We start from the raw sequence: 12,103 nt of genomic DNA, 5'->3' as shown, positions 1-12,103 counted from the left end.
CTGCATTATTTTCTTTCCTTTATGTCTTCTTGTTGGTGTGTCTTGAAGATGCAAGAGACTGCTCCAGTCCCTGAACCTACGCATTTCTATGTCCACTTGCTCTCTCAGTACTTTGTCCTCTACTCACCTCCCCCTAAATTCTCATTCTATCTGTTTATATCTTAAGTTCTTCTCTGTCCACCTTCTGTTTTACATTCTGTTCCCCAGGCTTTCCAATTCTTTGTTTTTTTGCCTGTGTTCTGATCTTCATCCCATTTTCCTCCCTCCTTTTCCCTTTCAATATAGTTCAGGTCCATGTCATTATCATCTGACCTCACCAGGGCTCTGAAGCACTCTATTCCAAATCAGAATCAGCATTGGAAGTGATACTAATAACATAGGAAAGGGCTCCAGCATCAACAACAGTGTAGAAAGTTTAGAAAGCATGAGCTGGGAGAAAGGTTTGAAAAGCTTTGTTTTTAAGAGCAGGTTAGATGCGTATTTGTCAGGCATGGCCTAGGCATATGTGGCATATCCTGCCTCAGTTCTGGCAATGGATTAGAGGACAACTTGAAGTCCTACCACTTAATGATTCTGTGATTCTCTCAAGTAAACTAGCTTGCGCTCCTACAACTGACTCCCCATTCCAGCCCACTTACCTGATCATCTTCTGGTGCTTTTATCTTCATAGTATTTCTTCCTGTGCTGTAATGTTCTCTGTCTGAGAACCACCTTAGTCTGCTTTACAGCCTCTGCCTGCCAAGTGTTAAAATTACAGTAATCTTCCTATTTCACTGGCTTTCTTTTAAGTCCTGTAGGGTTGAAGTGGTGTTGTAGCCATGATGGTCCAGGAAATGTACAACAGTTTGTGGTATCTGTTATTGGACCTACAGTATAGATGGGAGAGATGTTTAACAAGCTTTTAGGCATGAAGTGCCCTTCTTCAGGTCTGGGAAAGACACAGACACAGACTATAAGCTAAACAACCCTTCCCTTGAAGTCCAGTATCTTCTATCTTTCTTACCACATGCCTCTGCCATTTGAAGTCATTGGAAACACTGAGATGTGTTTTTTTTAATGGAAATTACCAAAATGTATTGGTGCTGTTAAGTAAGAAACAATATAAACATAGTCAACTTGATTGTGCTTGACACCGTTAGGTCCCTGCAGTGGGGGCAGCATTTCCACAGGCAGAGCTCCAGAAATGATTGTCTCAGGATATATTATGGGAAGGGAGAAGCTCCCTGCTCACCTCTGTATTTCACCAGTTTTGTAGGCATATAATTCATGAGGAAGTAAAGCAGAAAAAACAGTTTTGAATTCTCCCTGCCCCTCCCTTGGCTCCTATTCTGAAAGGAGCAGTCTCCCTTTTGAAAGAATGCAGGGACTGCAGTTGTACTTGAGGAAAAGGCCATGTTTCAATCCTGAACTATGGCCCAACACCTGAACTATGGCCCAACACCTTTGTACCACTTTCTGCATGGTGAGTTTGTATCATCATGTTATATCACAGCTCCATGGGAAGTAAAAATAAATAGTAAACACTTGCTTTTTAAAAATTTTTGGATCATGTTCAACAACCATCTGTTTTTTATGTTATAGGGAAACCAGAATGTCCAGTGTATCCAACAGAACTGGTGTTTGCCTTAGACTTATCTGAGGATGTCACCCCTCAGATATTCCAAAGGATGAAAGACATAGTCATATCAATAGTGACTGACACCAGAACGAGAGACAGCAACTGCCCCATTGGAGCTAGAGTTGCCGTGATGCAGTATGGTTCACATACACACTACGTGATCCGATTCTCAGAGTTCTACAACAAGAAACATTTCATTCAAGAAGTAAAAAATCTGTCTCATCAGAGATCCAAGACTGTCCGGCATATTGGCAGTGCTATGAGATTTATTGCCAGGCATGTCTTCAAGAGAACGCTGCAGGCTCCTAATGTAAGAAAAATAGCAGTGTTTTTCAGCAATGGGCCATCTGCAGATGCATCTTCGATTAATACAGCGGTTCTGGAGTATAGAGCATTCGATATCATTCCAGTAGTTATTGCTTTCAATGATGTACCCAATGTCAATCAGGCCTTTAAGGTAAGAAAGCCAATAATGTTTTATTCTTTATGTTTGATAAGTAAAAAGACCTTGAAAGAATATAATATTTTACAGCATTCAAAACCCATGGGGTCATATTCATCTCTGGTATAACTCATGGTCTTCTATAGAGGTATACTATGCACAAATTTGGTCCATTTGTATCGATTACCTGTAACTGTATCTGGGGTCAAATCTTGCAACTCCTGTGTTAATGATTTATATTAAAGCTAGTGATTTAATTCACTGCAATAAAACTACTAGAATAAGGACTGTGCATATGCTGAATAAGAATTTTAGAACATGCCTCTTAATCTAAGTATTTTATCAAAATGCATTCAAGACCATGAGCCTGAATCACTACTGCCTTATAGTTTGTGAGGTCATTCACTAGGCCTGTGCAAGTTGGCAGCGATCTGATCCAGCTTCAGATCCAGCCGCTTTGGATGCCAGGGATCCGATCTGGAGCTCTGGACCGGGTTTATGCTTTGATCTGGCCGAAGCGGCTCTGAAGCTTCGGAGCTGCCTCAGAGATCCAGCCAGAGGGTATAATGGGGAATCAATTAAATATCTATAACTTTGTTGTTTAATGTCTGATTTGGATGAATCATGAGCCTTGCAGGGGTGTTAGCCTCTACTGAGAGCATGAAGCCTGCCAAGTTTCAAGAAGATCAGTGCAGGGGTTTGGGGGAAACTGTATCTCAAATTCTTAAAAGCAAAACTCATGTCACGTCTGTATGTTACACCACAGGGGGGTGAAAACTGCAGGAATGGTGGCCCCTGGTGAAGCCACAAAGCCTGCAAAGTTTCAAGAAGATCAGTGCAGGGGTTTGGGGGGGAACTGCACCTCAAGCTGCTGACAGGCAACACTCATGCCATAGATCACCCTGTGTGCGCTAAGGTGCAGCGAGGTGAAAACTGCACAGGTGGTGGCCCCTGCTCAGGCCACAAAGCCTGCCAAGTTTCAAGAAGAGGGTGCAGGGGTTTGAGGGGAACTGCACCTCAAGCTGCAGACAAGCAAAACTCATGACATGGGTGCGTTAAGGCGCAGCGGGATGAAAGCTCCAGGGATGGTAGCCCCTGCTGTGGCCACAAAGCCTGCCAGCTGTCGAGGAGATTGGGGCAGGGGGGGGGGGGGGCCCTGCACCCCTAGCTGCTGACAGGCAAAACTTGTGCCATGGGTGCTTGTGCAACTGACTGTGTCTGTCTTGGGGCAGCTAATTGTCTGCATTGATTCTTTCCTCTCCTTAGTCTGTGGTTTTGTTAGGTGTTAATTGATGTTAAATAACTGGTTTACATTAGCTAGGTCCTGTGTATTGAGCTGGTCCCTGAGTGAATCATGATTGATTAGTAACTGGTAACACAGTAGCTTAGCAGCCAGGCCTGCAGTAGTGTCTCCCAGCCCCAAGGCAGACAGTTGCACAAGCACCCATGTCACGAGTTTTGCCTGTCAGCAGCTAGGGCTGCAGGCCCCCCCCCTGACACCAATCTCCTTAACAGCTGGCAGGCTTCATGGCTGCAGCAGGGGCCACCATCCCTGCAGCTGTCCCCCTTCCACCCCTTAAAAAACACAGTGTCACCCATGTCACGAGTTTTGCTTGTCCACAGCTTGAGGGGCTTTTCCCCCAACCCCCTGCCCCCATCTTCTTGAAACTTAGCAGGCTTTGTGGCCTCACCAGAGGCCACCACCCCTGCAGTTTTGACCCCCCTGTGTTGTAACACATAGACGTGACATGAGTTTTGCTTTTCAAGAATTTGGGGTGCAGTTCTCCCTGAGCTCCTGCACTGATCTTCTTGAAACTTGGCTTGCTTTGTGGCCTCACCAGGGGCCACAACTTCTGCAGTTTTCACCCCCCTGTGATGTAACACGTACACGTGACATCAGTTTTGCTTTCAAGAATTTGGGGAGCAGTTTCCCCTCAAACTCTGCACCGGTCTTCTTGAAACTTGGCAGGCTTCATGCTCTCAGTAGGGGCTGCAACCCTTGCAAATTTCACCCAACAAAGTTATACATATTTAATTGTTTCCCCATTATACCATATGGCCGGATCTCCGAGGCAGCTCCAAAGCTTTTCTGAAGTGCTTTGGAAGCTCCGAACTGCTTCAGAAAGCCTAACAAAGCCAGTTAGGCTTTGTTCCTAACATCGATCCGGATGTGCTGCTTCAGATGCTGAAGTGTCTGAAGCTTCTTCGGATCCAAAGCTCTGTCCAGAGCCTCGTACAGCCCTATCATTCACCCATGTGTAAAGTGAGTGCATTACCGCAATGGGGAAAGGCAGTAAATGAGTTGCAAAGTAGTGGAGAATAAAGGCCTGAGAGTTTGACAGCTGCACAGCTCTCTACCTGGGCTCTCTTTTTAGCCAGAAATAGTTCATTGTGTAACAGTCATTGAATCAAGAAATGGTAGAAATTAGGTTCAATAGTCTGTAAAGAAAAATCATGATTTGTAATTATGTAGTAGCTTATGCATGTCACTGATGAGATAGATACCTCAAGACAAAGGGATTGCACAGCTGAAGCCGAGGGCAAACCTTGGTTTGAAGAATTTTCATTACTACCGCTGATAATACATGAAATGGAAAGAGCCCAGTTTGACAGTCATGGATGAGGTTGAATTGGTAGAACTTCCACACAGAAGCACCGTATGGCAAACTGGGCAAATTTGGTGTGGAAATCCCTGAATGTGGAGTCCAACATTTTACAAAACCATCTTTTAGCAGAAGAGTTTAACAAGAAAAAGAGGAATTGGAAAAAAAATATATTTTTCCAGAGAGACTAAGCTATGGTTGAATAGTGGCAGGAAATATCAGTTTTGCTTTTTTTCCTCTTTTTTCTGTCTTATACTTGCTCTAACATAGCTTAGTAAACTACTTTTGGATATGGTTCCTGCCCAGCAATCTCTCTTGTTCTTTGGTGAGATTTCCAGGTATTCATGGCCCTAATATTTTATTAGGATAGTGATTCTCAACCAGGGTGCCATGAGATGGTTTCAAGGGTGGCACAGTGTCCTATGCAAATGTTAGCACTGTTAAGAGGACAAACATGATTCTCAAGAGAAACCCAGAGATTTTAATTAGGAATCGGTAGTGTTAAAACCTTCTGACCTGTTGTGGTCTTTCTGAGTTCTTTGCAACAAAAGAATTGCTCTATTATTTAGCATATTCAAAAAAGTGAAAGCTAAGAGCTGGCATTTTCTGAGGGGTTCCTTGATTCTAACAAGGGGTAACCTTGAGTCTAAAATGGTTGCAAACTGCTGTATTAGGATAACACTTTTGGGGGCTAAATGTTACAAGAACATTGTAAGATGTTCTCTGTCATAGGAACACATCAGATTCATTCCCTTGCATGACTGTCTTTATTCAGGGCACTTTAGACTCATTTGTCCTGCTGTGACATGATGAGGAAGGAAGAGATTCAACTTTTATTTGGAAGAGAAAAAAAAAGCCAATGGGAATTGTACAGTTTGTATAGTCTCTAGAGTTATATTGCAGCTAAAGTGATTTTTCAGTAAAACATGCTGGCATCTGCCATAGATTTCCAAAGAAATCATGTAAGGAGAGGAGCTGGGATCCAAAACCACAATGCTATAAAGATACTTTTTAAGGGAAAACAGTTTAATACAGCAGTGTTAAAAAAACCGCACACAAACAGGCAAAACACTGGAGATCTTGACTTTAGAAAAGTTGAAAGAGTTCAAGGCAGGATTTGGCACAAGAAATCTGGAATTAGCAGATGTCTTAAACAATTTGTCTTAACATGCTTCTACATCAGTGTTGGCTAAAACGTAAAATCCTTAAATATATGCAGAAAGCCTTTGGAGAATTTTCAGTATGAGCCTCTTCTTTTTGAGACTCACCCCATGGATTGAAATCTGTTTAAGATGCACAGTGCAAGCTTTCATATACAAGAGGCAAGGCTTTCTTAGGGTGATATCTTTTATTGGACCAACTGTGTTGCTTTCATATGTCCTTTACCTCATCATCCTTTATCTTCCCTCATGAAGTAATTATTTACCTCACTTTTCGTTTCTACTCTGGCAACAAATGTAAACTGTATTGTTGAGTTGTCCAACATTTGAGAAGGATCCCAGGTTCAGAATATCATATGTACATTTTTGGAGCCAAATTCATCCCAGATGTGACTGACACAACATGAAGTTATATCCGGGGATAAGCTGGGTGCCCTCTATATTGCTTGTCATATTTAGCATTCACAGAATGTCCAGCACAAAGATTACAAAATTAAACTAAGAAAGAAATGATATCAGGTTTAGAGAATTTTTCTGCAAAAAATAACCAAAGGCATTGGCTTTTTTCTATTTGTACTGAATTAGTTTTATACTGTTCATTCTGTCCCCAAATAAGATGAGTAGTAACAAAGTTATGGAAACTCAGTTACAATGTGAACCTTTTTGTCAGTTATTAAACCATTCAAAGAGAATTAAAGTGCTAGCAGGCAAAACTTCAAACAACGTTCAACTTTATTACTAGATTTCTTCCAGACTTGATAAGAAAGTTGCACTAATTCATAGACAATTTTAACAAGAAAATATACCCACATGGAATATGTTAAGAGTTTAAATATTTGTGATGATTCTGTTGGCTGTGTGACTTGATTGACCAAAAGTGATTATGAGGTACCTTGCCTTGCAGATTCTTAGGACCCTGCTACATGTTCAAATTAAAGCTGGATAGAAATGAGCTATAAAATTGTTACACATTTTCAAGCATTAATTTTGTAGCTGGTTGTCTCATTTTATAACTGGATGGATATTAGGGCTGTGCAAAGCTTCAGATGATGATTCGATTTGGAGATTCAGCCCAACTCAGTGGCCAAATCTCCGAATCTGAATCGAATCAGGGGACCAATTTCAAGTTCTGAATCGATTCAAAGTTCTCTGAATCTTCAGAAAAGACTTAGAGAGCTTTGATGATTCGGGCAGTCCCCAGTGGCTGCAGCTGGACTCTGTCCTGATAAGTACTAGGGGTGGGGGAGGAGGGAAGGGACCATGGAGGGAGCCCCGCCATGGCTGCCCCAGCTCCCAGCCCTTTAAAGAAAAGCCCCAGTGCTCACCGGGTGCTGCTGGGCAAGGGGGACAATCCCTGCTGCGCCCCGCCCACTGCCTCATGCTGCATGGGGAGCTCTGCACAAGCCCCCAGATGCCCCCTCACTCCCTCAGTCCCCCAAGAGGGGCCCCCACCCAGGGCCAGCTCTGGCCCTTTAAGGAAAAAAAAAACAGAGAAAAGCCCCCAGACTCACCACTCCTGCAGCAGCCTCAGGGTTTCGTGGGGCTCGTGCAGAGCCCCCCACATGGCTCAGGGCAGCAGGGATCGTCCCGCACCGGCAGGAGCGGTGAGTGTGGGACTTTTCTCTGGTTTTGTTTTTCTTAAAGGGCTGGAGCTGGCCTCGGCAGGACACCCGTGGGGGAGCTGGGGGACTGAGTAGGGGGGTCAAGGTGCTCATGCAGAGTCCCCCATGCAGTGGGGGGCAGCAGGGATGACCCCCCCCACCCAGGAGCACCTGGTGAACAGGGGCTTTTTTCCCAAAGAGCCAGGTGCTGGGGCAGGCGGGGCAGCCATTGCTGGGTTGTGGGGGATGGGCGTGGCTGATTGGGAGACTCAGAACTTCGGCGGCAGCCAAATCTCCGAAACAGATTCAACCGAATCGATTCGGAACAGTGATTCAAATCACCAAATCAAATTGCTGTCCCCCGAATTGACCGAGACTGAATCCGAAGCAAATACTAGCTGCTTTGTGCTGGCCTAACGGATGTTAGGCCAGTCTTACAGTACCTTAGGCACAACTCTGTCCTTGTGTCCCTGTGTGCCTTCCACTAAATTCATAGTAGTCTTACTACTTCCATGTAAGCCCACTACACCAATAAATATCCTGTCACTTTTCAGCTCCCTAAACCACATCCAAATTAATCTCAGCCTTTCTGAGTAATGAGATATCATGGGATTTGTTTTCTGTGGAGTTTGTACACCACTCTAGCCATTGACAAGCCTCAGAACTACAGAAAAATCACCTTCTTATCAAATCCAGCCAGTTTTTACAAACACCTGGACCTTCAGCATTATCCTTAGACACAACTAATCGATCTCTAGTTGAATCAGTAGCCTAGGATCAATGCATTGTGCTGTCGGGGAGCAGAGTACAAAGATAAAGTTGTCTGAGGATCTGAACTGGTTTCCACACACAGTTCTCTCTCAACCCCAAGCTTTCATTCACTGTATGAAGTGTCAGATCTGTACTGAATGATTTTGCAGTTGAGTTCGCGATCATCCTTTTGTTTGCAGCATTAAAGGGAAAAATGGGGAAACCACAGTCTATGGTTAAGATTAAGTAAGTATTTAAAAGAAAATCTGCTAACTTTAGGACTTGAATACTAACCCATCACATCATTCAATCATCATCTTGCAAACTTGCGATAGAAATATTTAACTGATCAATAAAATTGTCACACATTTAAACTAGCACTTAGCCAGCTCCCAAATGTTATACGCCATATTTCAGGAGTCTAAATTGCAGTTTTGCTACATGTGTAATTGACAGGGTTTTTAATTGTAATTTGTTATAACAGAACCTTATGAATGGGGGCAAGCTGCTTTTTAAGTTGAAAGGAAAACATCAGAATCTAAAATTTTAGCTTATATACAAAAGCAGCATGCTTTGATTATATGCATGGTTGCTTGCAAGCTTTTTAAAGAGCTTGCTTTCTTTAAGGGAGATTGTTTTAAATGGAAGCTCCCTAAATAATGAGACCAATTCCTTTAAAAGAGTAATGTTCCACAAGAACTAGACTTTGCAGGGTTCATCAAGGGCAAACAGAGCTTCATGTTGCCTGGTTGAGAGTGTTTCCAAGAAGTCTCATGACATTTTTAGAATTTCTCTGAAGAGACACAACATTAGCTATTAAAATAGGTTAGCATTGGGTCCTCAAAACATGTTTATCATATTTATTATGAAAGATTATGTGACAACACCATAATGTACCAACCTGTAGAATAACATGCAGTTATAAAGTTTGGGAGCTGGCTAAGTGCTATTTTAAATCTGCGATGATCTTATTGATTGGTTGAATATTTCTATTTCAAGTCTGAAAGACTGTTTTGCAATTCCATGTAGTATGCAAGATATGTATCATGAATAATCCTTTAAGAAAGGGAGAAACTTTATAATCATTCTTAAACTTATTTTAAGACAAGTTTGCATGTATTTATATTGTTCAATTTTACTGTCTTGACCTTGAAAAATTTCCATGGGTCTGATGAACTTCTAATGTTTTGCTTAAACAGGGGTGCCCTTATTAACAGAGAGTGAGTAAACAACATTATCCCACTACCAGGTACTTATCCCACTACTAGGAGTTTCCAAAGTAAAAGCATAAAGAATGCCAGGCATCCTGTCGTAGGATTCTTAGAAAGCTGGGCAATCGAGCGCACTTTTTTTCTAATCTAATCCGGGAAGCTAGTCCCAGTTCCATCTCTGCCTTGGCCTTCCTAACTACCCCCCTACACCCCCGAGCAACTGCCGAATAGTCCTCCTTGGTGATGACCCCTCCTTTCCATTGGGAGTAAGCCTCCTTTTTAGCAAGGAGACTTTCCCGGATGCTTTTGGTGAGCCATGGAGACTTATTGCCCTATTAACCACTTAATGATTAACCACTTAATGATGTAATATATGTTATCTGTGGCAGGGACCTTTGCTTCATCAAGCAGAGCGCAATCCTGTAGCTCTTCTGCAGGCAGAACTCCCACTGAGATGGAAAGACCCATTTAAAACTAAGGCCCAGCTACTTTGTAAGGAGCATCTTGTACTTTTGAAGTAGTTATTTTTCATTGTGTTTGAGACATGTTCTTTCTGTTTGGAAGAGAAGAGCACTCAGAGATGGATTCTTGGACACATATCAGACTTAATTCAGCAGAAACCTGATGTGAACTCAATTTCTAAGTAACATAAGCTGGCTAGTTCTAGGATTTGAAATGCTCCAGCTACTAAGGAATGAAAAAAAATCACTGTTGAGATAGATGCCAAAAAAAAATAATTACTGTTGAGATGCCAAGCCAAAGCCCAGCACAGCTGGACTATAAATTCATCACTGAAGTTGTGGTTAGGAAGAATTTGGAAGCTTTTTTCTAATAATAGAAAAATTGCAGGGTTACAGAGGCTTGTCATTGCAGAGGCCATATATATTATTGCTGGTTACGTGCAAATTAGTGATTAAACTTCTGGTTGTTGTCTTGAGTGAATATGCTTCTCTAAGAATGCCTAAAGTGAATACAATTCTATATGTTTTTAAATAGTGCAAGACAGATGCACTTGCCTGCTTTACTACCACCTTCTCTTGTTCTGTCTAGATGGATGACACTGGAAAGTTTCAGGTAATAAATATAGATCCAGAAGGGAACTATATACCATTTTTACAACCATTTCTTCTCTGCACACTGTGTTATGGTAAGATCTGTGTTCAATTTAAAATAACAATGTTAAATGGACTGAGATGTACTAATTATTTGGTGATGCCTAGTAGGGAGGCTAATATTTCTGATTTAGTTAGACTATAAGTTACAAATCTAACCTGCTTCATGCCTGGCTTCAGTTTAATGCAGCTAACTACGTCCCTTTGATCAAGGACAGTGTTAAAAAAAGTGTTAAAGAAAGTACTGAACCAGTTAAAGAAAGTACTGAACTCCTTCCTGTGGTGTTAATTGGCCTATGTGGCCTTTATTTCTTTGTTACATGTTGAATTTCTAAATGAAATGTAGTTAGCAACTACAACAAAACTTTTTCATGATATAAGGACAACTTGCAGTTAGTCTGATCTGTGTTGCCAAGTTTAAAACTTATGAGACAATATACTCAAATGCATTAAAATATTCAAATTCTCAAGATAGTTCATGGTTAAAATGCAGTAGTTACTTATAGGTCAGTGGCCCACTGACTATATTTCATGCAGGATCAGTAGCTGCTCTGCCATTCAGACACCAGGGTCAATGCCCTGTTTGGTAAACAAGGGTCTGCACCTACATGCTCACTAATGTGCAGTAGTTACTGCACATTTAATTTGTGCTTGCTCAATAAACTCTTACAGAGTTGGTTAGTGAAGTTAGTCCGAAGTTGGACGAAAAGCAGAGCAGGATAGCACATTAGAGGCTAATTTATTCAGAGTGGTATGAAGTTTCATACGCAACAACCTACTTCATCAGATGCTATGAAAGGAGTGGTAGACAGAAGGAAAAGGGAGGGGCGGTGGGGAGGGAAGGAAGAGGCATGGAACAGATGCTGCTAAAGAGAGGTAATGACCTGGTTGGAACTTGAGATCCATTTTTGAAAACTGGTGAATATATTTTGCATTCCATGCAGAGATATGCAATATGATCAAGGCTGAGGAAATCTACCTAGTAAAGAGCTCCTAGAGGGTCCTTTGGAACACAAAGTATATGTCTTCACATTCAGTGTTGATAATTGCCACTACAATTCAAATTAATATCTTTCCTCAATAAACTTTGAACAACTTGGGAAATGAGTCTTAGTGCTCTGATACCTACTACAGCTTTTAGACTACTGTGTTTATAAAGAGAGAGAGACTTTCTGTTCAAATATCTTATTCCTTAATAGCCCAACTAATTCTCAGAGCCACTGGAAGTCTTTATGGTCCTAAATTTATATTGAAATATGTATAGTCAAAATTGTCACAAGTCATCTGAAAGTAGCCAATGGGAAGGAATTTTAATGTAGTGAGATTTGATCCTGTAAAAAGCTGAGCACTTCACAAGATCAACCCTTAATTTTCTGATTTAATTCTACATTAAGGTTCATGAATTTAAGATGTTGTTATGGTTGTGATGTGAATTCTTAAAGGTTAGTAGCTCTAATCCACTCATAGATTCATAGATGTTAGGGCCAGAAGGGACCTCAATAGATCATTGAGTCCGACCCCCTGCGTAGGCAGGAAAGAGTGCTGGGTTCAGATGACCCTAGCCAGATGCCTATCTAACCTCCTTGTGAAGCCCCCCAGGGTAGGG

The 12,103-nt window shown here is 41.8% G+C and overlaps 1 protein-coding gene across 1 annotated transcript in view; it reads left to right on the top strand.

Annotated features, from left to right (window-relative positions):
- The window catches only part of COL6A6 (collagen type VI alpha 6 chain), an 84,947-nt gene that overhangs the window by 65,444 nt on the left and 7,400 nt on the right, over positions 1-12,103 (top strand). The window contains exons 33-34 of the mRNA XM_006038640.3: positions 1,582-2,075; positions 10,436-10,532. Coding sequence (XP_006038702.1) covers positions 1,582-2,075; positions 10,436-10,532 — 591 coding nt within the window. The remainder of the gene's footprint in view (positions 1-1,581; positions 2,076-10,435; positions 10,533-12,103) is intronic.

This window comes from Alligator sinensis, unplaced genomic scaffold (assembly GCF_000455745.1).
Source record: "Alligator sinensis unplaced genomic scaffold, ASM45574v1 scaffold1979_1, whole genome shotgun sequence".
Classification (NCBI taxonomy): domain Eukaryota; kingdom Metazoa; phylum Chordata; order Crocodylia; family Alligatoridae; genus Alligator; species Alligator sinensis.
Note: the sequence above shows the minus strand (reverse complement) of the source record. Positions and strands in the feature narration are given on the sequence as shown.